General features: G+C 42.9%; 1 protein-coding gene across 6 annotated transcripts in view; it reads right to left on the minus strand.

The window, feature by feature from the left end:
• Positions 1-27,719, minus strand: part of AMBRA1 (autophagy and beclin 1 regulator 1) — a 175,362-nt gene that overhangs the window by 115,476 nt on the left and 32,167 nt on the right. For 4 of the 6 annotated variants that reach the window (XM_060018790.1, XM_060018789.1, XM_060018791.1 and 1 more), the window contains 2 exons: positions 26,786-26,852; positions 24,781-26,234 (listed from right to left, as the gene is read on the minus strand). In XM_060018790.1, the coding sequence (XP_059874773.1) occupies positions 24,781-26,234; positions 26,786-26,852 (1,521 nt within the window). The remainder of the gene's footprint in view (positions 1-24,780; positions 26,235-26,785; positions 26,853-27,719) is intronic. The other 2 variants (XM_060018793.1, XM_060018792.1) reach the window with 1 other exon arrangement.

A 27,719-nucleotide genomic window follows, 5' to 3' on the forward strand; every position in this document is an offset into this window, starting at 1 on the left:
ACATGATCTTATTTCTATTTCCAGTACCTCCGGTAGACAAACAGGAGGTTGGGATCAACATGGGAGAGGAAAATGAGGCATACCAAGAGACTATCACGTAGTGCCAACATTTACCTTGGTGTTCAGTTCCTGCATGTCATCCTAATCCACAGCCCCTTATCTTCTACACATTCTGCTCTGCCCACACCCTTTCTGTGAGTACTCCTACGGCTCTCTTAACAACTGATAAAAATCTCTAATTATATAATCTAGCCCAACTGTCAATTCAATGATCATATGTGTTACACACATATTTTATTGAGCACTTTTTTAGCGCCAGGCAAATACTAAGCACTTCACATGTAGTTCTTTATTTAAACCTCACCACAGCCTGGAAAGGTGAGCATTACTATACATACATGAGATCAATGGGCCTAGAAGTTAAGTGTTTTGCACTGCAGCACACAGCTACCAAGTGATAGCACCAGGACTCCAGTGAAGGCCTGTCAACTCCAAAATGCTTCAAACCACTATGTACATGTATCCAGTGTGAGTCCCAACTAGAATGCAGGTCCAGTAACACTGGATCTTCCCATTTATTTAAGGGAAGCCAAAAAGCTGAACTTTTGCATGAAATCTCCTGTTACATTTTAGCTAAAACATTTTTTTCCTTTTCGTACAGGAAGGGCCAGTTTGACAAACATCTGACAAACATGGCTCGGGGTCCCCCAGTTTGCCATGTCTGCCACACTGCTTCCCAACTCATCTGACAAACATGGCTCGGGGCCCCCCAGTTTGCCATGTCTGCCACACTGCTTCCCAACTCAAATGTGCCTTGGCAGCCAATCAAGCTCCTGCCATAGAAGACATTTCAAAGGAAGTGGACTCAGAAAGAAATGCATGTTGTTCCTCTCCAGCAGCATTTTGCCTGGCTCTACCAGGAGCAGGTCTCCAGCTCCCTGCTGGACTCTTCTTTAAAGCAGATCTGCAGGATAAGGACAGCAGCTACCAATCTTTTCCAATTGAGTTAATTCAATTCACTCTTATTAAAACCAGCTGGCTTTAGGTATAGTCATGTGCAGTCACTTTATCCCAGCGACTGGCTCACCGAAGCATTTTCCCTAACAGCCTGGGAAAGAGATACAACAGAGGCCCTGTCAACCTGGCTTGCTACCTTTCCCACCCAGGAAAATAACTGTTACGTGATGTTTTGGATCTAGACAAGGCTTATAATCCCCACACTTAGGACAAGTTAAATAGTCCTACCACTGAAGGGAGTGAATACAATGAAACCAATGAGGAAGAGAAGAAAGCCATAAAACAACTTCTCTCTGGTTGAAAACCTGAATCTTCAATGATACCAGTTTACAGCAGCAGAAATGCTGTGTTTCATCAATTCTAAGACACGCTTTCCCCCCCAACGTTTTAATGTGTCTGAAATTAGGATACATTTTATAATTGTGTGACGCAGTTTAACTGGCAGGATTTTTTTCTTTCATAGGAGCACATAAAATAATGGCATGTCTTTGAATCTTGAAATACAGACTATTTGTGAGAGGAAGGGATAGTGAGAGGTACACAGACTGGAGAAAGAAGAGTAGCGAAATTTTGAGAAGAGTATCAATTTAGGCCATCATATATCCACTACTAATAAATTTGTCCTATAGGAATTAGGCGGGAACTGAAGAACAGAAGCAAGATCTGAGAGCAGCTGACTGCCCTGGAACACCCAGAAGCTTCTTCTACCCCAGCGGGTTCTGGAATGAGTCTTGAATTTCATTGAGCCCTGTCGTGTTACCCTCCAAATGTCTGCTTAATAAGCAGAGGCCCTTTGACAAGAGGCATCCTCCAGAGTGACCAACATATATCCTTCTTAAGTACTTCTGCCTGAAAAATGACCCTGCCAAATTAGGAGGCCAATATTACCCACTACTCTGCCAAGGCAGTGACAGTACTCAAAGAAATGAGATGACTTTTTAGAGATGCTGTGAAGGAGATTCTTGAACCAGAAGAGCTTGGTTTAGACAATTTCAATTTTAATGATTCCATTTTATAATCCCGCAAACTCTACTTCCCACCCTAAATTCTTACCTTAGGAAGGCGTCTTAAAACAGTTATACCAAAATGTTTAGTTTTGTCTCTGGGGAGTCCCTGATGAGGTTCTTTTGGAACATATATATATCCCCTGTGCCTACTTACTAGAATCTGTTGGCACCATTTGCTCCTCAGGCAATACAGTGGACTAGCAAGTCATACACATATGGCATGTTAACTGCTAATACACAAAATCAGGAGAGCCAATTACTGTGAATAGCACCCCCATACACGTATCACTGATGAAACATCAAGCTCTCTACAGTTACAACACAAACACTATCTGAGGGATTAAAAAACACTTCTCCAGGGGCTTCCCTGGTGGCGCAGTGGTTGAGAGTCCGCCTGCCGATGCAGGGGACACGGGTTCGTGCCCCGGTCCGGGAAGATCCCACATGCCGCGGAGCGGCTGGGCCCGTGAGCCATGGCCGCTGAGCCTGCGCGTCTGGAGCCTGTGCTCCGCAGCGGGAGAGGCCACAACAGTGCGAGGCCCGCGTACAGCAAAAAAAAAACACTTCGCCAATTGGTGTTGAATAAAGAAATAACGAGTAAATATCACCACCACTCCTAGGAAACTCAAAGAAAGATCTTTCTCTCTCACAGTTAGCCTCCTACAAAAAGCCATAGATGGGGAAATGACACAAGAAAAAGGAATGGAATGGCAGCTGAGCGCTTTCTGCTCTGGCCACCACAAATTTCACTTGACAATGATCAATCAACTGGTTGAGTAATATGAAGTCAGGTAGGACTTAGGATGGGCTCAGACAAGCTTGTTCAAGCTTGAAGCTACCATTTCATTCTGACCTGTTATTTAGAAATGTTTTAAAGAGTCATTGAAGCTCTGACAGAGAAAAAAAAACCTTTCTTTACAAGTTTGCCGGGTTTATTCTCTAAACTAGTGGTGTTCAAGTGAGGTACGTCAGGGGTTCTGCTCTTTTGATCCACTGGAGAACAGGAAGAAAATATTAGAACTTTTGATTTAAAATGTATAACCATAATGCCACACACACACACACGCACACACACACAGGTTGCTCAAAAGCCTTTTACTAACAGAGGTTGTTCTTTTTTAAGTCTAAAGGCCACTGTTCTATCAAACTATACACTACTTTAAGAAAATTCAATATTTAATAGAATATAATAATCACAAATATATAAAATACAAAAACTATAAATAAAGGCATAACTATATTCACATACAGGTAGAGCAAAAGAGAGAAAATGATACAGCAAATGTGGTAAAATGTTAATATTTACGGAATGTGGGTGAAGAGTATATGGGAATTCTTTGCACTATTTTTGCCACTTTTCTGCAAGTCTGAAATTATTTCAAAATTTAAAACATCCAATATACAAAATCTAAAAGTAAACCACTGAAAACTAAAGAGAAAACTACTCATTTTCAAAAGAATTACTCACTTCTTAAAAAGAGTTTCTTCAAATAGCAAGTTGCCTCTAAAAAGCAGGTTTGACAAACTACAGGCACTGGGCCAGCTGCCTGTTTTTATAAATAAAGTTTTATCCAAACACAGCCACAACCACCCATTTAAATATTGTCTGTGAGGACTTCCCTGGTGGCGAAGTGGTTAAGAACCTGCCTGCCAAAGCAGGGGACACAGGTTCGATCCCTGGTCCGGGAAGATCCCACATGCCATGGAGCAACTAAGCCCGTACACCACAAGTACTGACCCCACGTGCCTTAGAGCCCGCGCACCGCAACTACTGAGCCCACGTGCTGCAACTACTAAAGTCGGCATGCTCTAGGGCTCACGTGCTGCAACTACTGAGCCTGCCTGCTCCAACTACTGAAGCCGCGTGCCTAGAGCCTGTGCTCTGCAACAGAGAAGCCACCGCAATGAGAAGTCCACGCACCGTAACGAAGAGTAGCCCCCCGCTCACCACAACTAGAGAAAGCCCGTGTGTGGCAACAAAGACCCAACGCGGCCAAAAATAAATTTAAAAAAATTTTTTTTAATTAAAAAGAATATCGTTTGTGGCTGCTTTGGAGCTAGGAAGGCAGAGTTGAGTAGACCTAATAGGGAAAGGACTGAAATATTTACTACCTGGCCCATTACAGAAAAAAATCTGCCCACCCGTGCTCTAAAACATTTGCTTACATAAAATCCCTTGAAAGATAAGGTGGAGTCACTAAGGAATGTAACAGAAAAGCTTGAAATCAAAGTATTACACACTAGAATAAGTTATCAAAAATTAATATTAAGCCCTACTAAAATATAAGTCAATATACAATCCAAGCTGTAAAATTCCTAATATTTTAAATGAATACAACTATTTCTTCCTTCCCTAATTAATACTCTGAATATGTACAACAGTTCCCTATATCAGCTGTACCCTTTGATGACTAGGAAAACAATAAAAAATAGTAGTAGAAGAAAGCTCTGGAAAAGAATAAAGTTGTCAGGGCAGATGAGATGGGTTACCCAAAAGAAAAGAACCTTTGGGGAATTCCCTGGTGGTCCGGTGGTTAGGACTCTGCGCTTCCACTGCAGGGGGCATGAGTTCCATCCCTGGCCGGGAACTAAGACCCCCACAAGCCGCACAGTGCGGCTGGAAAAAAAAAAAAGAAAAGAATCTTTGTTTCAAATTCAATGGGTATCGGGGTGGAGAAGGAGAAAGTTTGGGTACCAGTCTAGACAAATAAATAAGCCAGTGACAACTCTTCCTTAATAAACAACTATATCCTAAAGATATTCTTTTAACTAATTGTCAAATCACAGAGAAAATCAACAAACTAAAGCCAACAAACAAGTACAGACCTTCTCCAATCACTGGAAACAATCAATTGCTAAAACTGTGACCTATATATACTGATAAGGAAAGTTGCTCTTAGAAGCTAAGATGCTGGTGCCCCATGCCTGAAGAGTAATTTCCCAGTCTGGCTCTGATGTCTGGGTGACATCTGCTAGTTGAGTTCAGGGAAGCCAAACCCAAAGGAATAACTCCCTTCCACCTAGGAAATAATATCCAAATTCCTCACCTTGACACCCAAAGCCTTGAAGCCAAATTTCTCATTCCTTCTGTTTTGTTTTTGTTTTTTTGTTTTTTCAGTATGCGGGCCTCTCACTGTTGTGGCCTCTCCCGCTGCGGAGCACAGGCTCCAGACGCGCAGGCTCAGCGGCCATGGCTCACGGGCCCAGCCACTCCGCAGCATGTGGGACCTTCCCGGACCGGGGCGCGAACCCGTGTCCCCTGCATCGCCAGGCGGACTCTCAACCACTGCACCACCAGGGAAGCCCTCTCATTCCTTCTGAACATACTATATGCTCTGGTGCAATCGTTTTCAAACTTTTTGGTCTCAGAGTTCCTTTAACAATCTTAAAAAGTATTGATGGTGGGCTTCCCTAGTGGTGCAGTGGTTGAGAGTCCGCCTGCCGATGCAGGGGACACGGGTTCGTGCCCCAGTCCGGGAAGATCCCACGTGCCGCGGAGCGGCTGGGCCCATGAGCCATGGCCGCTGGGCCTGCGCGTCCGGAGCCTGTGCTCTGCAACGGGAGAGGCCACAACAGTGAGAGGCCCGTGTACCGCAAAAAAAAAAAAAAAAAAGTATTGATGGGGCTTCCCTGGTGGCGCAGTGGTTAAGAATCCACCTGCCAATGCAGGGGACAGGGGTTCGAGCCCTGGCCCAGGAATACCCCACATGCTGCACAGCAACTAGGCCCGTGCGCCACAACTACTGAACCTGCGCTCTAGAGCCCAAGAGCCACAATTACTGAGCCCGCGCACCTAGCGCCTGTGCTACACAACCACAACAAGAGAAGCCACGACAATGAGAAGCCCACGCACCACAACGAAGAGTAGCCCCCGCTCGCTGCAACTACAGAAAGCCTGTGTGCAGCAATGAAGACCCAATGCAGCCAAAAATAAATAAATAAAATTTTTAAAAAAATTATTAATGACCCCAAAGAGTTTTGGTTTATATGAGTTTTATCTATTAATATGTACTATATTTGAAATTAAAACTGAGAAAAATTTAATACACAAGTACACATTCCATTGGCCATCAGAGTGATAACCTCATTACACATCATGTAGTGTCTAGAAAACTCCACTGAACCCTCATGCAAGAGAGTGAAAAAGACAAAGAACATCTCAGTATTATAAACATAGTTTTGACTTCAGGGATCCCAGGCCACACTTTGAGAACTATTGCTCTAGCTAAACTAAACACACCCTCACTGTTTCACCTCTGTCTTTAGCTTGGCCATTTCTTCTTTCTGGAAAGTTCTTCCCTATCTCTGTCTGTAAAAGTCCTTCAAAGCTCAAATACCTGATTCCTCTAGCCAGACGTTCACCCTTTCTTCCCCCACACCCCGTAGCATCTGAATCCTCTCTTAAAAGGCCTTCTCCCAAGTCACCTGTACTGCAGTTCCTTGTAAGTATGTCGTCTTCTCTCTGCTACTGGACTACAAGCTACATGAAAGCAAGTACTGGGTCCAAGTCATCTTTTTATCCCCATTTAAACGCACATCCTAATTAACACATAATAGGAGACCAATAAATATCTAAGTGAATAAATCAGCAGGCCTAAGTAGACTTGGAAAAATAAGCAAGAAGACATATCTGATTGCCCCTCACTGACCCTGTGACTTTCAGACAAGGTTTCTAGATGTCCAAAAACTCACACTGAAATTCCTGAAGGAACTAGTTTTTCAGAAACTGCTTACATCACTCTTCATCCCTTCGGTCACTTAAGCCCTTCAGGTTAAAGTGCTGACATAGTTGTCCTGATAAATGCAGTGCAGCCTGGTCCCTAGGAGGCTTGTTAAGTCATAAAGTCAGAGGCTGGCTACTTGCCTGGGAAACTACCACTGATGCTCCTGGACAGCTTATTGCCGAAAGAGACCTCACAGGGGAAAGAGGGCAATGTTTTCAGGGGAATGAAGAGGTGGGAGGCCAAAGAAACTTGGATACAATATTGCCTTCATTTCTGCATCTTGCTCGGCAAGCCCCAGATCTCTGCCTTGGCGCATGCCAGGGCTGGGAGATGACAAGCCCTTATTCTTTGTAAAAAATAATTGTGTGTTCTGAAACGACACTTCTATTATGATTCTCAAATTGACATCTCTGCTTTAAAGCAGAGGCATCCAAGCCTCCCCATTTCACACACTGGCAATTATCGCTTAAGTTATCCAACGATAGGCACTCATCTGATCCCTGCAGGGGCCCCTAGTTCTAGGGGTGCACTTACAGCACATGATGCAGTTGCCAGAAGAGACTGGCAGGCAATTCCTGCTCCTGCTGTGGGGCAGACCAAGGCAAGGTGGCACTGCTAAAAGGCTAACCTCAGGAAAAAAAACAGACATGCTACAGAAAGAGCTCACAGTGCCTGTTGTGTGGATCAGCCTTATTTTATCATCATCCAGCATAAACAATTCACAGGGCTCAAAGTAAAGCCTTTTACCAGACAAACATCTTACAAAACATTAACATATCCCTCAATGTCTCTGTGCAACGAGCAATTGATGGCAAAATATCAGAGCACAACATAATCAGAGACACCAAGAGGGAAGAAGGTGGAAACAATTCATACGGGGTGTGCAACTGTGTATCTGGCTATACGAAAGTCTTGCCTGAAAAGTCAGTCAGACTCCTCTTAGAACAGCGGACCCTCTGCTGACCGTTAGGTACTTGGTTATTTTTATTTATTTATTTTTTAATTTTTATTTTATATCGGAGCATAGTTGATAGGTTTTTTGTTTTTTTTTTTTAATGTGGTATGAGGGCCTCTCACAGTTGTGGCCTCTCCCGTTGCGGAGCACAGGCTCAGCGGCCATGGCTCATGGGCCCAGCAGCTGCGCGGCATGTGGGATCTTCCTGGACCGGGGCATGAACCCGTGTCCCGTGCATCGGCAGGCGGACTCTCAACCACTGCGCCACCAGGGAAGCCCGATAGGTTATTTTTAATACAATTGTAAAATGGTTGGCGCTATGCCTAGCTCCTGTATATCCTCAACATATCACATTATAGTTATGAAACGTCCATTTATAATAAACACTCACTTTTGTCAGCATCTGAACTCAAAGGTCCAAGGTGATCTACATGGACATGTTTACTCTGTCTCCAATTCTTTCTCTCTGGGAGACTTGGGAGGTCTGCCCACAGACCACAGACATTTTTAAACTAGGAATTTAGATCAGAAGCTTTTCACCAGAGGATGAGTAGGATCATACCAATAACAAGTTCCAGAGCTAGTTCTGATATTCACATGCACACATACCAACAAGCAGCAGCCATGACATGCAAGTTTGAACTTTAATCAAGAGGCAGTTACTAGAGTCTGTCATACAGGGTGAAGTAAGTCAGAAAGAGAGAAACAAATACTGTATGCTAACACATATATATGGAATCTAAAAAAAAAAAATGGTTCTGAAGAACCTAGGGGCAGAACAAGAATAAAGACACAGATGTAGAGAATGGACTTGAGGACATGGGGAGGGGGAAGGGTAAACCAGGACAAAGTGAGAGAGTGACACTGACATATATACCCTACCAAATGTAAAATAGATAGCTAGTGGGAAGCAGCCACACAGCACAGGGAGATCAGCTCGGTGCTTTGTGACCACCTAGAGGGGTGGGATAGGGAGGGTGGGAGGGAGACGCACGAGGGAGGGGATATGGGGATATATGTATATGTACAGCTGATTCACTTTGTTATACAGCAGCAACTAACACAACAATGGAAAGCAATTATACTCCATTAAAGATGTTAAAAATAAAAAAAATTTTTTTTAAAGAGGCAGTGAATCCTAATTGACCGGTTTCCCCCCAAATCAAGAAGAGATTTACAGAATTCAATAATCTTGAATTCTCAGCTAATTTTTTAAAAATTTATCTTATTTATTTTTGGCTGCATTGGTTCTTAGCTGTGGCATGCAGGATCTTCATTGAGGCATGCGGGATCTTTCGTTGCGACGCAAGGGCTCTACTTACGGCGCGTGGCTTCTCTCTAGTGCCATGTGGGTTCTCTCTTCTCTAGTTGTGGTGTGCAGGCTCCAGGGCTCATGGGCTCTGTAGTTGTGGTGCAGGGGTTCCAGAGCACGTGGGCTCTGTAGTTTGCCGCACGCAGGTTCTCTAGTTGAGGTGTGCGAGCCCAGTAGTTGCAGCACCCAGACTTATTTGCCCCAGACTTATCTTAGCTCCCTGACCAGGGATCAAACCCGCGTCCTCTGCATTGTAAGGCAGATTCTTTACCACTGGACCACCAGAGAAGTCCCCCTCAGCTAGTTTTATTCAGAATAATAGACAATTCCAAAAAAGTCTATCTCTAGACCTACTAATACTACAAAGGATATATGATATAATCATTTACTGTTTCAATAACAGCAAACCTTGCACATTTCTTCTCAGATGATTCTTCACATTCACATTCCTGACCTGAAATTTTAAAAACCCTCAACGAGGGCCATTCGTTCTACCGACCCTGGTATACTGCAAACAGCATACTCTATAATATGAAATAAAACCTTAGGGCCAACATCAGAAAAGCAAAGAGAAGTTAGTAAAATGAAGCCTAACAAGAGAATGAGGAAAAAGGAATGCACAGTGGGCTGGGGCATTTATTAACCAGAGGCAAAGAGGCAGCCTTCCTGGCTGTCTGTTCAAGCAATTAGGTTTCTGGAGTCTATAGAAATAGAAAGGAGGGCAGAGACTCCCAGCTGGGCCCCCAAACAATCCACTGTCAGCCCTTGCACTAACCCAAAGCTCAGAGTACAATCACTTTTCTTATATCCTGGGCTCACTCTGAACTGCTTCTCTTAGTGACATTTGATTTTCACTGATTCACCTCTGGGGGTATACTACTTGCCCTTCCACCCTGATCCCGACCTCAGGAACCTTCTTGATTCCCTTTGGACTCAGCATTTGACTTCACTGGAATAATTTCTCTACCATTTCCCTCTGTCTAGACAACACGAAATTGTCATAAATGACACCTAAAGTACAATTAGGAGAAAACCTGCAATTTCCACTCTCCTCCCCCGTTTCCCAAAAGAATTGCACATGCATGTCAATCAGTACTACCATGAAGATTAACTCTGTGAAGCCTGGAAGCCATTTAATTTCCAGCTTGCTAAACATTATGCATCCCCCCCCTACTCCACTATAATTAGAAGATCTAAATTGCTTTCTTTTCTCTAGCACTAATGGTTATAATCTCAGAGATCTGAATGCCTGCTGAATCGATACCTGGGTAGAAAGGCCTTACACTTTATCCAGCTGCATTTTATTTAGCAGAATCAGACAAAAGCAAAAAGACAAGGCAAAAGAGAAGAGAGGCAATGAGAGAAAGGCATGACTCAAGAGCATCAGAACCAGGCAGTACGATTATAACTATTATAAAAATAAGACAGTTTGAAGCCACTGCCAGTTCCTTGTGAAATGTAATATCAAAAAACAGCAAGGTCAGGGGACAGAAAATCATGAAATAACTTATCAATGGTTTTCAATGGGAGGGGGTTCCCCCCAGGAAACCTATGTCTGGATACATTTTGGTAGTTGCAACTGGGTGGGGGGAGTACACTGGCATCTAGTGGGTAAAGGCCAGGGATGCTGCTAAACATCCTATGATGCATAGGACAGCTCCCCCCTCCTCCACCTCAATAAAGAATTATCCAGCCTGAAACTTAATAGTGCTGCTTTTGAGAAATCCTCTGACACATCCTAACAGTCTGAGATTAACGAAGGGAAACTGAATAACTAATATATGAGGTAAGTCCGTGCTTTAGCTTCAGAAACAAATTGCAGTTTAACTCATCATCTTGTGTCACTTATTAGCTGTGTGACCTTGCGCAAGTTCATTAACCTCAGCGTCCAAATTTAATGGGAAATGCCTATTTCACAAGGTTGTTACGATTAACTAAGAACATAACTATAGTAGCCAGTACAGTCTAATAAAAAATGATTATTTTTTTCTTCCCTCGATTACAGTTCCCAAAGTACCTGCAGGGAACACCTAGCCACCCAAGTCACTATGCCTACAAAGGTGGTTTCCTAGAAAGACATGTGTTGAAGAAGGACTGGTACTATAAAGGCAGAGACATGGGTATCTCAGCCCTCAGAATCACATAAGCCTCACCCAAATAGACCAACAAGAGCAGTTAGTCAACCATCCACCAATCTGGCTATTGGCCCATCCAACCACTGATTCAAACCACATATAATTATTGAGTGCCTATTATTGGGTATATATTAGTACATAAAATAGATATGGTCCCCGCAGTAGCTAGTATCTGAAGATGGACTCCAAAGAATCATACTTCTTGGTATTCTTGCCCTTGTGTGGTCTCCTCCCACACTGAATCTAGACCAGCCTGTTAACTGCTTTAATCAAGAAAACATGGTGAAAATTAAAAAAAAAAAAAACAAAAAAACTGGTAAGTTCTGGGATTAAGCCTTTTTGAGAACTGACAGCTTCCAGTTCCTCCGTCTTGGAACTGTCACTTTTGGAAGTGCTAAGCCACTACATAAAAAGTCTGGTTACTCTACTGGAGAGGCCACATGGAGAGAGGAGCCCTTAATAGGCCTAGATGCTCCAAATAAGCCTCCAGATGACTCCAGAGAGACCCCAAGCAAGACCGGCAGAATTCCTCAACTGAGCCCAGTCTACCCAAAGAACAATGAAAGATAATAAAATTGTTATTTTAAGTCACTAATTTTGTTTTTTGGTTGGTTATGCATCAGTAGATGAATGAATTAGTTCCTGATCTTCTAGAACTTTCAAGCTAGTTACAACAGCAGCATTAAAAGTTAGTTTACAAGGGAAACTCGGCTACCAAAACAAAACACCAAACAACACATTTGGAAAGGGACCTTAAACAATAAAACTCAGTGCAAACTTGCTCACTGTCCAAAGCATGAGGTCTTGGTACTGGTCAAAAGGGTGAATGTCAATTTAGAAAGACTTTCTACTCTTTTCTACTTGTCTCAATCAGGCTCTCCTTTTTGAAACACACTTCTGCCCTGGACGGCTCCCTCTCAATATTGAAGGTGACCCTAGAATTGGGGAAACTAAGGCTATTTGTACTCCCTCTCTTATCAAGAGGCAAATAGTTTCTTTTGCACAGATCATTATAATAGAGTGCAGGAAAAATGAAGATAATATCCCATTCCCTTGCTATGGGCCAAACTACTTTCTGTATCACTACACTTTCTAAAATAGAATCTCATTGCGTCTGCTGCAAGTGACTAATGGGAGTAACTGGCACTAGCCCTATCACAATAGCTGTTCCTTACCCTTTCCTTTATACAGCACCTCACTTTTTTATGTACTTGGTTTACCCCAATTTTACATGGTGAGATTTCATAGATCATGAAGACTTAAGTCCAAAAAAAAAAAAAACATGGTACTAACAGATACAAAAGAAAACGACCTGTAGGGAATGTGTCATGGCAAAAGGAGTTTTTGTTTGCTTTTTGGGTTTTTTCTGTTTGTTTGATTTTTGAGCAGAGTAATAATGGAGAAAGAGAGAAAAGAGCTGGCATTTCTTGAGCATCTAAACATGTAAAAGCAACTGATGCTTAACTCATTTAACCTGCATAACAACGATTTTATAACTGAAGTTCAGAGAGGATATTTAATCTGCCCAGGGTCACACAATAGGGCCAGAATTTGAATCCGAAGTTGCTCAAATCCAAATCCTTCTATTAGAATACATTACAAGAAAAGAGGGGGAACCTAAGGAGACTATGAGAGTTAAAGTAACACTGCATCACACATGGGACAGGAGCAAAAGGAAAAATAAAGGTGATGGATGATGCAAAGGAATTTTAGTACACTTCAGAGATTTAGGGAGGAGGTGGTGGTTGCGATGTTAAGAGTTCCTGGGTGGTCTAAAACAGTATTCTCTAACTTAGTGCATATCAAAATCATCTGGAGAGCTTGTTAAAAACGCAGACTGCACACCTCCCACCCCAAGTTTCTGATTCAGTAGGTCTGGAATGAGCCCAGAAACTCGCCTTTCTCACATCAGCAGGAGATGCTGATGTTCCTGGTCTGAAGACCACACTTTGAGAACCACTGGCCAAAGATCGCACGACAAACACATTCTGATGTAGCTACACCTCTCTCTCTCCTTCTGTCTCTCTCTCTCTCTCACATATAACTTACCCCGTCCAAAATAGTACCATCTAACACAGCTGCCAAATTTAGTTGCTCTAGGAGGGACTATAAATTCATCAACTCTTTGTAAATGAACTATACTTCAATTAAAAAAAAAAATTGGGGGCTTCCCTGGTGGTGCAGTGGTTAAGAATCCACCTGCCAATGCAGGGGTCATGGGTTCAAGCCCTGGTCCGGGAAGATCCCCCATGCCGCAGAGCAACTAAGCCCGTGTGCCACAACTACTGAGCCTGAGCTCTAGAGCCTGTGAGCCACAACTACTGAGCCCACGTGCCACAACTACTGAAGCCCGCGTGCCTAGAGCCCGTGCTCGGCAGCAAGAGAAGCCACTGCAATGAGAAGTCCACGCACCGCAACAAAGAGTAGCTCCCACTCGCCACAACTAGAGAAAGCCCGCGCGCAGCAACAAAGACCCAACACAGCCAAAAATAAATAAAATAAATAAATTTTTAAAATTAAATTAAATTTAAATTTTTTAAAAAAAATTCAGTAACTCTGTTAGGATGACCATTACAGCAATGGTCCTTTGCCTTCAAGGAGCTAACAGAAAATGACCAGCCCAGCTTCTGCCTCAATTTTGAGAACTCAAAAGAGACAAGCATAAAAAGGAATCAGAAAAGCATGCAGAAAAGAAAGAGTGCTAGACTTCTGGGAAAACACTAAAGTTTAAAAAAAAAAAAAAAAAAGAAGAGTTCTTTCTTGTCTTAGTTTTAAAAGGGTTACATCTGCTAAAAAGAAAATTAAGAAAACAATCCTACTTACAACAGTGTCAAAAAGAATAAAATACTTAGGAATAAATTTAACCAAAGAGGTGGAAGGTTTGTACACTGAAAACTATAAAACACTGCTGAAAAAAATTAACGACACAAATAAAAAGAAAGACATCCCATGTTCATGGACTGGAAGACTTAACATTGTTAAAATGTCCATAATACCCAAAGCAATCTACAGATTCAATGTAATCCCCATCAAAATCCCAATGGTATTTTTTTCCTTTATTTCCTTTTTTTTTTTTTTTTTTTTTGCAGAAAGAGGAAAAAAATATCCCAAAATTCATACAGAATCTCAAAAAGAGTTCTGGATAGCCAAACAATCTTGTGAAAGAGGAACCAAGCTGGAGGCCTAACCTGCCCTGGTTTCAAAACATATTACAAAGCTATAGCAATTAAAACAGTATGGTACTGGCATAAGGACAAACAATAGACCAATGGAACAGAATAGCGAGCCCAGATATAAACCCTTGTGTGTATGGGCAAATGATATTTGACAAGGGTGCCAAGACTACACAATGAGGGCAGGACAGTCTTCCCAACAAATAGTACTGGGAAAACTGGCTATTCACATGCAAAATAATGAAGATTGTCCATTATCTTATGCCACAGATAAAAATTAACTCAAAATGGATTAAAAATCTAAACATATAACCTGAAACTATAAAACTCACAGAAGAAAATATGGGGGAAAAGTTTTATAACATTGGAATAGGTAATGATTTCTTAGATACTACACACAAAAAAATCCCACGGGTAACAAAAGCAAAAATAGACAACTGGGACTGCATCAAACTTTTAAAACTTAAGCAAAGGAAACAACAGAATAAAAAGGCAATCTACAGAATAGGACAAAATGTTTGTAAGCTATTTATCAGATAAGGGGTTAATAGCCAGAATATATAAAGAACTCCTACAATTTAATAATAACAACAACCAAAAACCCAATTAAAACATGGGCAAAGGACTTGAATAGACAGTTATCCAAAGAATATATGCAAATGGCCAACAAACATATGAAAAGATGCTCAACATCACTTATCATCAGGGAAATGCAAATAAACCACAATGACATATTATCTCATGCATGCTAAGATGCCAATCTCCAAAAACAAAAAAAAACCCAAACAGAAAATAACAATGTTGGCAAGGATGTGGAGAAATTGGAACCCTTGTGCACTGTTGGTAGAACTGTAAAGTGGTGCAGCTGCTATGACAAGCAGCATAAAAGTTCCTCAAAAAAATTAAAAATATAACTACTGTATGACCCAGCCATACTACTTCTTAGTATATATCCAAGGAAATTGAAAACAGAATCTTAAAGAGATATTTGAACACCCATGTTCATTACAGAATTATTCACGTAGCCAGGATGTGGAAGCAACTTAAAGGTCCATCCACAGATGAATGGATTAAAAAAATGTGGTACATACACACAACTGAATATTATTCAGCATTTAAAAAGGAGAAAATCCTGTCATATGCTACAACATGGATGAACCTTGAGGACATTACGCTAAGTGAAATAAGCCAATCACCAAAAGACAAATACTGCATGATTCCACTTATATGAGGATCTAAAGCAATCAAATTCACAGAAAAAGAAAACTGAATCATGGTTGCCAGGGGATGGCGGGACGGGGAAATGAGAATTGTTCAATGAGCATTTCACTCTTGCAGGGAGAAAAAGTTCTAGAGATCTGCTATACAACTATGTGCATAGACTTAACAACACTGTACATTTAAAATTTAAGAGGGTAAATTTATGTTTTTTTAATCACAGTAAGAAAAAAGACCCCCAAAATAGGTTACATTTGCCACCAGAACAAAGAAAGCAAAAGATAAAAGCCACCTCGCTGAGGTGAAGTGATCCAAGGAGACAGCAGGGAGATAGAGGAAAATTGAGAAACGTATATGAACCTGTGTAGGGGAGGAAAAAGGAAAAGAGGCAAAAAGATTCAAACTCATACTCTCTGATGCAGCAAAGGAAAAGAGCACAATGTTAACAAGCTGCAATTCTCCTTCTATGACAAGGTCATACTTTCAGCCTTTGATTCCTTTATTATTACAAGTTTCTACTCTTGCTCTAACTTGATTTTAATTTTCTGGCAGGTGACATCCAAATCAATCGGCCTTCTCATGCAAACCCATCCCTCTGTCCAAGGCACTCTGCTCACAGGGAGAGGTGCAGACATTCTTGTCCAAGATTTCACATAGTTCATCATGAAAGGAAGGTTACTTTCATACTGCATAACCTGACATGACAGAGGTCTGCTCACTAAATGGTGCCCCAGCCAGCAAATAATCTTGGCACCCCCACCTTCCCTCTTTGGAAACAAAGGAGGAGTTTATTAAATGTTGCTATTAAAAAGTCAGGCAGCTTTTCAGGTGAGGGGGCTGTGAGCATGTCAGCCTACTGCCAGCAGGGGAGCCCTTTATGTGTGAATTAGGCAGGATGGGTGGGGTAGAGGAGAGAGTACTGCCATGTCCAGTGCCTCCCCCTGGTGGAGACAAGGGGTAGGGAACTTAAGAAGACCTTCTTGAGCTAATGAAAGCAGTGGTAACCAACACAAAATTGGAATTAAGCAGGAAACGTAAATGGATGAAGTCAGCCCAGTGCAGACTAAGGCACAAAGAAGGTCCACACCTTGACTAAAGGGGCAACAACTATTCAACTCCTGCTGATTGTTATTATGTGGGAATGTAAGCCAGATCTAATTTTTTTTTCAAGAGAATCCAGAAATCTGGATTTATGTAGAAAAAACTGAAATTTTTAGTGACATCGTGAGGGCCAAACAAATGCACCTGAAGGTTATTTTGCAATCTCTGGGCTAATATAACAGGCCCACCTGCTAAAGCCAAATTTGCTCATGTGAACACATTGTCAGGAGTGCTTCCAAGAAGGAGCAGATGATGTACTGGATTCTCCTCCTCCCCATAAATGTATAAGAAATCCTAGAGGAGGAGGAGAAGCTACCTGCACAGCTCTAATGGGCTGGGACCGATTACAAAAAGCAAAATATATTATGCAAACAGAACCCCGTACACCCGGTGTTAATGTCTTAGCAAAACCTCCAACACATCCTTTAGAGCACTACTCTGAACAGATTACAGTAGAGAAGGGGATCTGAAGGGGGGAAAATGAGTACATGGGAAATTGCTCCAAATATATTTGCAGTACACATAGATCCCACTGAAGTCCCTGTGGCACTCCAACACTCTGAGCTGACAGAAGCGATTACATATTTTCAAGTTCTCAGTGTGTATACAAAGCACACAGCCTGCTCTACACCATTCAGCCCCAGACAGAGGGATGATGGAGGATAATTTAGATCTGCCCAACAGGTGTTAATTTGACCTGCAGTGGGGGAAGGGCTGCCTATCAAGCATACAGCCTGGAGGACCTGGAGGCTCACACCCTCCCTAACACCAGGGCAAGCCTCCTCACTTGCAAACAATTCCCAAGACAGATATATAGCAAGGTTAGAAAACCTTGCTTCAGGGCAGAAAGCAGAGGAAACAAGAAACTCTTCATGCACTTAAGCCTGCTCTTAACCGTCAAAGAATCTTACAAGAGCCAATACTCAGGACATCTAGTCCAAAGTACAGAGAGAGACAAGTGCAGGGGTCCCCTCCCTACCTCTTCCAGGGCCCTCCTTATCATAATGCCTTTTATTACTATAGCACCCAACTCTCTTCCATTCCAAGTCATATTCACATAAAGCAGGGATTGGCAAACCATGGTCTGTAGGCCAAATCTGGCCTACTGCCTGTTTTTGTATAGCCCATGTGCTAAGAATGGTTTTTATATTTTTAAATAGCTGAAAAACATCAAAAGAAGAATATTTCACGACACGTGAAAATTATATAAAAATCACATTTGTGTCCGTAAGTAAAGTTTATTGGCACACAGCCATACTTATTCACTTACCTATTGTCTATGGCTACTTTCGTGCTACAATGGCAAAGTTCAGTATTTGCAACAGAGACCATATGGTCTACACAAAGCCTAAAATGTTTACAAACTTGCCCTTCACAGAAAAAGTCCTAGTCACTGAAACAGAGGATACAACCAGGGATCACACTCAGAATTCAGAGGCTCAAATACAGAGTGACTTAGCTGGGCAGATGAGCAGAGAAGGGGAAAAAGATTACCAGGTACCCTCTCTTCTACTCTACCCTCACCCTCATATTGCCAAAGAGAGAAGTGGGTTTTCTAACTATCCCCGAAAACAAATAACTTAAATATCTAAATGTTACTGCCTTATGATGGGGCAAGAAATATCTGGACTCTCTCAATCATTTAACAAGGCCAGGAAGACTAGGTGGCCCAAAGTCAGTAAGTGAGTGTCAAAGATGGAACCAAGTCTCCCTCATACAAGGCTACTGGAGAAGAAAAGTACATGAACACCTCCAGGTGGCATATGTTAGAAGTCCTTCTCAACCTTGAGGATCAGATTCCTGAAAAACCCGGTGGTAGGATTTACAACTAAGAAACGTAAGACCTTATGGGAGGGGAAAAAACACAGGATTAGGAGTCCTAATCTATGAAATTATGAATACCTATAAAATTATGCTCACTAAAATAGAAAATATCATTTTATACGTTTTAAATTAGTAATAATGAATACAATTAATTTTTACCATTAACAATGTTCACACTCTTCAGCCCCAGCAATTGTAGTTCTGAAAATTCATCCTCCTCTAGAGACACCTGCACAAGTACACAAAGATGCTACAGCATTGTTTCTGCATGCAAAAACCAGAAACAATACAGATTCTGTCAACAGAGAACTTGTTTAATTATGGTGCATCCAACTGTGGAATACAATGCCATTGTTAAAAAGAATGTAGCAGATCTATACACATCAACATGGAAAAATGTCCATGACATATTAAGTGAAATATGTAAACGGTGGAAGAGTAGATTTAGTATGATCCCATTTTTATAAATAAAAAAAAGTGCTTTCATTTGCAGAGAAAAAATTCTTAAGTTAACACACAAATTGCTAAACAGTGGTTAGCACTGCAGAGGACATTCACTATAGATAGATAAATCACACATTTCTATGTTTGAATTTTTACAAATGACTTTGTATTTGTTTTGTAAGCAGACAAAACAGGCATCTCAAAATTCCATTTATGATACCTTGGTGACTACAAATTTTTCACGCTCTCCCTTCCTCACAGTTTCAATAACATGCTGTCATGCTTGGGGGATGGGGGTGGCTTTGTTGCAGATAATACGCCTGCCAAGAGGCTTTATTTCTTTATTTGGCAACTCTTCATCCAAACATTTAAGGCCCTTCTAATTCTGACACAATCATTGACTCCCGCCTTCTGGTTTTCACCACAGAATCAAGACACAAATTAATCTAAAGGTGTGTGATGCTGGCCTAACTTTAATTTACCCTATTTAGCAGAGCCTCTTCAGTCTATTGTCAATCAGCAGCCACATGATCCTTTTAAAATATAAGATCATGCTACTCCACTTCCCAAGGCTTCCCAAATCACTCAGAGTAAGATGTAAAATCCCTTAAATATCTTAGAAGGCCTGCATAATCTGGTCCCCATTACCTCTCTAACTTCATCTTCTATCACTCCATCCTTCACTGTGCTCCAGCCAAGCGTTTCAGGGATTTTGCATTTGCCCTTCTCTGCCTAGAATGCCCTTGCCCCCAATGTATACAGAGTTTACTCCCTTACTTGCTTGAAGGAAGGAAGAGGTGTCTGCTCCAATGTCACCTTACCAGACTTCCTCTGATGACCCTATTTAACACTACAAACTTCCACCCCAGAAACACCTACATTTTCAAATATTTTTCTTCATAGAATTTAACATCATCTGGCATACTAGATATTTTATTTATGTGTTTATTTTCTTTCTCTCATTAGAATAAGAGACTTCTTGCTGGTACTTAAATAGTATATGGTACACAGTAGGTACTTAGTAAATATTTGTCAACCTTATGAATGAATGAATCGATCAATCAGAGTAATTATTTCACCAGCCCAATTCCCAGGGTTATAACAAGAGCCACGCTCCTTTAAGGCCTGGGTTTATCTTCCCCCACGCTTCCCTTACTCTTTTTTTTTTTTCTTTTTTTTGTGGTATGCGGGCCTCTCACTGTTGTGGCCTCTCCCATTGCGGAGCACAGGCTCCGGACGCGCAGGCTCAGTGGCCATGGTTCACAGGCCCAGCTGCTCCGCGGCATGTCAGATCTTCCCGGACCAGAGCACGAACCCGTGTCCCCTGCATCAGCAGGCGGACTCTCAACCACGGCGCCACCAGGGAAGCCCCTAGAAGTTTTGACAGAGAAAACTGATGTGTGAAAGCACTAATTTCAAATGAAGAGGACGAAAGAGCACCCTCTTTAGGACCCAGAAGTTTGACTCCCATCTTTGCTACAAGCACCTCTTTAAAGTCACTTCCGGGCTTCCCTGGGGTCACTTCCCCTCTCTGCATCTAAGTTTTCTCATCAATTAGAAAGAGACAGAGACAGACAGACAGACAGACACTGGACTAAATAAACTCTAGGTTTTCTCCAGTTTCAAGACGACATTTAAATAATTTTCTTTTTTTCCCTAATACCAGCCTTTCAAGGCCACAGGGACCCTGTTGCAAGAAGCCCCAACACCCTCATCTTCTCCTGCTAAGTCCTGGGCTATCAGACCCCAAAAGAAGCTTCTCATGGTGAAGCAAAGGGTCTGCCATCCAAGTTATAAACTGTAACCTGGAGTCAGACTATATAGAGACAGTCACCTTCCACTGCCCAGAGGCAAAAGGAGATAAACCGTGCATCACTGTTCAGCAACATAGAGCTACACTGAAATACACACTTTTGCTTCATATTCTCACTATCTGAAAACACTATAGATTATATCAGCAACACCAAGGATCAAAACATGCCTCCTTAGTCCAATTCCTACTACATGAAGAATAAACGCCCTCCCTTCAAGTAGACGCGCACACACACAGTAAGGACACCTCTTCCCTGCCAGCCTAGCCCAACAGTGACATCTGCTGGGGAAATCCAAGCAAGGCCGCTCATCAGCCAGAGAACACTGGACCTTCAGAAGGTGGTAGAAGATGCCGATTAACACAAGTATATATTAGTGATTTATACCAGAATGCAGCCCCTCAGTTTATGAGGAAGTGGTGGCCCTTCTTTAATGGGTGTGCACTTAGAATGTTTTACAAGATACCTCATTTTTGATAGGCTGTAAACCCTCGTGGTACACCTCATTCAAGCTCATTTGAAAAGCAACTCCATAAATAATGTAACCACTGGATTAATATACTATTTTACAATGAGAACTGTGCATTTGTATATTTTAAAATTTAAAAAGCGTGTGTGCGTGTGTGTGTGTGTATATATATATATAAAATTGTTTACAGCAAGATGACAAGGGACTTCATTTTCTACAACATAACATTTCTAAATGCTTGAACTTTTTTATTTAAACCACAAACACATACTACTTTTCGCCTAAAAAAAATTCTGATACATCCTTAACAGTTGCTGGGTTTTAAATGGCCCACTTTATTAAGAAGTGACTATTAATATATTAGTCACACGTGGCTATCTACATTTAAATTAGTTAAAATTTAAATGTAGTTTCTCAGATCATACTAGCCACATTTCAAATGCTCAATAGCCACATGCGGCTGGTAGCTACTATACTATATGGCACAGATACAGAACATTTTATTAGACAGAATTGCTCTAGAGAAACATACTGGAGTATTTTCAGACAAAATTATATGATGTCTGGGTGGCTGGGAGTGGGTAAAGGATACAGACGAGTGTTGAAAATTTCTGAAGCCAGGTGATAGGTATATGGGAGTTCATTTATACTACTTTTCTTTTCATTTTTATGTTTGAAGATTTCCATAACAAAAAGTTAAAAGAAAAGAAAAACATAAAAATGGTTCACCTAAAAATGAGATTATCACTTTAAGAAATACACCATGGGGACTTCCCTGGTGGCGCAGTGGTTAAGAATCCACCTGCCAGGGGCTTCCCTGGTGGCCCAGTGGTTGAGAGTCCGCCTGCCAATGCAGGGGACACGGGTTTGTGCCCTGGTCCGGGAAGATCCCACATGCCGCGGAGCAGCTGGGCCCATGAGCCATGGCCGCTGAGCCTGCGCGTCCGGTGCTCCGCAACGGGAGAGGCCACAACAGTGAGAGGCCCGTGTACTGCAAAAAAAAAAGAATCCACCTGCCAATGCAGGGGACACAGGTTCAAGCCCTGTCCAGGAAGATCCCACATGCCACAGAGCAACTAAGCCCGTGCACCACAACTATTGAGCCCGCATGCCACAATTACTGAAGCCCACGCACCTAGAGTCCGTGCTCTGCAACAAGAGAAGCCACCATAATGAGAAGCCCGCGCACCGCAACGAAGAGTAGCCCCTGCTTGCCTCAACTAGAGAAAGCCCACATGCAGCAACAAAGACCCAACGCAGCCATAAATTAATTAATTAATTAATTAATTTAAAAAAAACACACACACACCATGGAGGGCAGCCTAAAAAAATCTTTAGTCATGCACACTGGAGTTCAAATCCCCACTCAGCAACCTACTGTGTGACCTTTAACAAGAAACTTGACTTCTCTGAGCCACTCTTTCCTCAACTGGAAGATGGGAAATTTCATACCTGCCTTGCACAGAGTCACTGTGAAAATTAGAAACAATTAATGCAAAGCTAGAACAGAGTAGTAGGCTCTCAGTAATTGGTATCTCTAATTATTATCAAACAACAGAGTTTGTTTTAAACAACTCAGGTAGGGCTTCCCTGGTGGCGCAGTGGTTGAGAGTCCGCCTGCCGATGCAGGGGATACGGGTTCGTGCCCCGGTCCGGGAAGATCCCACATGCCGTGGAGCTGCTGGACCCGTGAGCCATGGCCGCTGAGCCTACGCGTCCGGAGCCTGTGCTCCGCAACAGGAGAGGCCACAACAGTGAGAGGCCCGCGTACCGCAAAAATAAAAAATAAAAAAAAATAAACAACTCAGGTATTTCTCAGAACAGCAACACATGAAGAGGTCCTGCTAGAACAGAACGGACAGAGGCTGACCACAAACCCACTGATGCTAGTGAAACAGGCACTGGTAGGCTTTTAGAGCAATAACTGTAGACAGTCCTTTATGGCTACCTTTAATAAACTTTTTGAATGCCTACTATATGTCAGGCACTATGCTTGCTACTGTCTCACCTCTCTTGACAAAAAGGAAGAACAGAGTCTCAGGCTCCTGATATGGGTCATTATGCAAGGCAAAGTATTCCAAAGCTGGCAATTTAGATGTTAATCCAGAACTGGCCTCAATCAAACGGGCAGAGTAACAATCTCAGCTACCTCATCTATCTTTCATATCTGACCAAGTCTCCCTGTGTTCACGTTACTAACTGCCCTTAAGTAACTTCTTCTTATCCTGAATTCATCATGCCCTTTCCTCCCTTAGCATGTGCTATATCCTCAAAATAAAAAGGTCTTTCCCTTTCCAAATCCTACCCATCTTTCAAGACTTATTCTTGTAAAGCCTTCTTTGATGATCCTTCCCTTTCTCTGAAATTAGACTACATTTAATCTCAGTACCATACAATGAAGCATTCGGCTCATTTACATTTTTTATGTAATTACATGTAAATAAGTCTTGCCTCTACAACAACACTGTATACTGCCAGTGGGCAAAGACCAGGTATTATACTGCTTTTGTACTCCTGACAGTGCCTAGCACAGTGCTAGAAAAAATATATAATTCAACAAATACTTATTAACTGGGTAACTCTCTAAAGCATTCTCCCAAAATAACAAGTACATTATGTGCACAATCCATATTCCCACCCTTGCTAGAAGCTTATGTCAGAGAAACTTCAGATGCTTCAACAGAGGATATAATGCACAGCAATATGCTGTTTGGATCCAACAAGCATATTCTGGGAGTTGGTGATTATGCTAGATTTGACCTTTACAGAATTACAGAAAGAAGTCCCTAATAAATCAAGATAGATGCGCACACAGCCATACACGGAACATGTGGTGGGCGATCAACTACACCCACTCTGTTTCTTCCATGAAAGAGTTGCCTGGGATGCCAATCCAAGTATGGAGAGGCCTTCCTTCTATGAATTTCTTCTTCTCCACCTCGAGGTGAATGTCCATCTGGAAGATCTACTCAAAGAATCTTAACTAAGCAACTAACTTGCTGTCCAAAAAATATATATCGCTAAAAAACAAAAAAACTTTTTCTTGACATATATACGTACTATTTTCTTTTCCTTTTGTCAAGTTGCAGTGTTCCAAAAGATATGGTTTCAGAATTTGTCCAAAGCAACACAATCAAAGACCCAATACACTAATCTGTCCTAAGCAGGGTTCTCTTTTACTACTTTTTCCTAGTCTCTCTGGGACATTTTGTTGTTTCACAATAACCAGTCCTGCACATACAATCCTTGGAGAAGGCCAAAAAAGCAGAGCAGAGGAAGTCAACGGTTTTACCTCCTCATGCCTCTCTAACCTCATCTACAACTCTCCTCCAAGGCTAACGTCACATGAGCTTAGCCAGAAAAGGAGCAAGCCGAGTCACCTGACTCATACTGCCAGGCCTTATCCTCTTTCCGCCACCACAGCAAGATTTTCCAAGAAGATGCAATGGAAGCTAGGGAAATCAGAACCAGATGCATGATGCATGGATCCCAGACACTCCAGATCCAGCCACAACACCCACAGGACTGAAGGAAGAGATATCAGGAGGAAAGTAAGGGATACAGGAGAAGACAGGAAAGCATCTGCTCACCTCCTGAGTGAATCTTCCTCGGAGCTTTCCTCAGCCATATCCTGATGTAAGGCCTCCTGCGACACAGTTCCAGATCTGCTGGACTGGGTGTAAATTCGTTCCCAGTGGCCTGTCTCCTGGTTGAAGGCCACCCCCACAGTCCTCTCCTCCTGTGGGCTAGCAGAGCTGCTCAACTCCAGCCTGCTGGAGCTCGGCGTTTGGCCCTCAGTCCGCTCGAGAGGTGGCAACTGGCTGCCACTCGAGGGCATGCCCTCAAAGGTACTGGGGACCTGCCAGGAGGAGCTGGCTTCACCAGAGGAGTAGTTAGGTGCACTTCTTTCCCAGCGCAGGGTATCATTGTTGAAGGTCAGGAGATTGTGGCAAGCGCGGCAGCGATTCAGGTGGCCGCGGGACAGGTTGGAGTTGTTCTCGCTGCTGTGTGGGGTGGGCTGGTGGGAGGGGCCTGGCCTCTCAGATTCAATGTTATTGTTGAGCATTTCCTGGGCCTGTTGGGCCTGGGGCGCTTCCCCACTCAGGCTCTGGTCCAGCTCCTGAAGCCGGTCATACTCCAAAAAGAAGCGTCTCAGGTCACATTGAAGCTCATGGCGAATGCTGCCCGAGTTGTTTTGGCTGGAGCCATTCCCTCCATCTGACTCAGCTGCCAACCCTGAAGCTGGAAAACCCCTCCCTTCTGTGGCTGAAGTGTACACAGATGCTTGAGAGCCACCTTCCTGCTGTCTCAGCACAGACAGCAAACTCACCGAAGAGGCACTGGTCCTGGGCGGGGGCATGGATTCCGCCTCAGAGCGGGAGTTCAGACTGAGCACTGTCCGGGTCCACTCAGATCCTGTCAGCCCGGGAGCGATTTCTCGGTGATACCTAGAAGGGTGGCTAGACAGAGGGCCTCCCAAAGAGCGACGGGTGGGACCCAGACTGAGGTTGCGGAGCGTGTTGCCGGCAGTGCTGCTCTGGACTGTACTGAAGGCAGACGGCCGGTTCAGGAGGCCCTGGTCCTGCTGCGCTGATGAGGCCTGCTCCGGGGGATGGAAGGGCTCGGTCTGTACAAAAGAAAAGGAAGGGGTAGTAGCCCTGGCAGGAGCAGGGGGTACACTGTCCTGGTGTGGCAAGAGGGAAGGAACTCGAGTGCCAGAGCAGCGGCTGCAAAGGCACAGGATCCCAAGGTGCTGGCAGCACTCGGCTGTGGGGTAACTGACCCGCTGTCGGAGCCGGATGTAAGCGGAAGTCCTGGGACGCTCCGTGGAGGGCTGAGGGGGAGGCGGTGGGGGTGAGGGGGTGGCAGAATCTTGCACTGTGCTTTGCTCTCCCACCTGGATGCCAGAGGAGCGGGAGGACAGCATGTGCAGGAAATTGTGGAGGAGAGGCGTCCGGCGCACTGGCTGTGACTGCAGGAGGGCACGCTGACGGTAATGCGATAATTCTGTTCCGTCTATGGGGATCTCTGGTTCGTCATCACCCTGCAACGTGGACCAAGGTGGGGCGGGGGCAGAGCCAGGTAGTTAGGTAGAACTTGCCGGTAAATCAAGAAAAACTACTGATAATCATCCAAGGAAAACCTTTCTAGAGAGGCAACAACTCCATCCTTGAAGTACTGAGAACTAACTGGTTCCAGATTCAGAATCATCATATGGTATTAAATTATTCACTTCCAATTAGCAACACTTCTGAACGAGTACAGCTGGCAAACCAACTCTGTTACAAAAGGCATTTCCATGACATGGAGGCAGTAAGGGGAAGCAAAATGTCAACCAGCCAGAGGCACATGAATGACAAGTTATCCAACACGGCCTGGTTACTTCTACTGGGACGATCACTCAGGGGTTTCAGAATGGACTCCCCTGTCACAATATGGCTATAACTTTGAGTACAGTCTGAAGCTAGTTTTGAATCTTGACTGGAAAGCAACACCTGGACATTGAAAACTGAAGTCCAATATAATCAGAATTAGAGCACTAGTTGAGAAAATAACCCACAGTTTAGACAGAGTTGAAACTGCTGACTAACTTACCTGCTGATTAGAGGGGTTAACAATTGCTGTGAGTAAGTAGTGTCCAAGAGGATCAAATCTCACCAGACTGAAAGCACAGAAGAAAGGGACAGAGACACAGAGAGAGAAATTATGTTAACCAAGAAGAGGAAACCTGTGAGAAAACGTCTGGAAATCATTACTGACAATTGTGGGATCACCGAGGTATCCACTTAATGCTACAGATTTCCAAAACTTTCAAACAGATTAAAGTAATAAAGCTCAATACTTCTCCTTACGTCCTCACACTTGCCAGAATAAGGTAATACGTATCGCAAAAATAATTTCAAAAAACACCCGGGCTTCCATCCCAGGAAGCAGCTAGCTACGTTAAGCACACAGCTGCTCATGTCTAAGAGCCCATCATAATAGTAAAGCAGAGAATGCTCCCATACTCTGCCACAGGTTCAGATCTCCCCTCACACAGCAGCTACACTGGCAAGAAGCATGAGTGCTGGTGACAAGGAACAGTCTCAGCATCAAGTGACATAGCTGAGGCTAGAAAATTAGCTAATATCCAACTGCGATACCAAGAGGACCAAAGGAAAACAATGCATCAACTATAATTCAGGGACTATGTGCGCGCTGATTTTGAAAGCTAAATATGTAAATATCTACTAGCAGATTGGATACATATCTACACCTCCACTTTCCATTTCCAGAAAACCAGGGATGAGCAACTTAGCCACCAAGCTACCCACCACCTGAATACCTTTCAGGATTAAAAAAAAAAAAAAAAAAAAAAGCTTTATACCAAACCAGATAGCTTTGAACCTAAAAAAGATTCTAACAGCCATAGTCTACAGAGACCAGAAGATGAGGCCAATATGGAACAGCTGAAATGAACAATATGAACTGCTTCCTAGCTGATTAGCCAGATGCTTAAAAAGCAGGAAGAGCCATAGGGATAACACCC

Source organism: Delphinus delphis, chromosome 8 (assembly GCF_949987515.2).
Source record: "Delphinus delphis chromosome 8, mDelDel1.2, whole genome shotgun sequence".
Classification (NCBI taxonomy): Eukaryota; Metazoa; Chordata; class Mammalia; order Artiodactyla; family Delphinidae; genus Delphinus; species Delphinus delphis.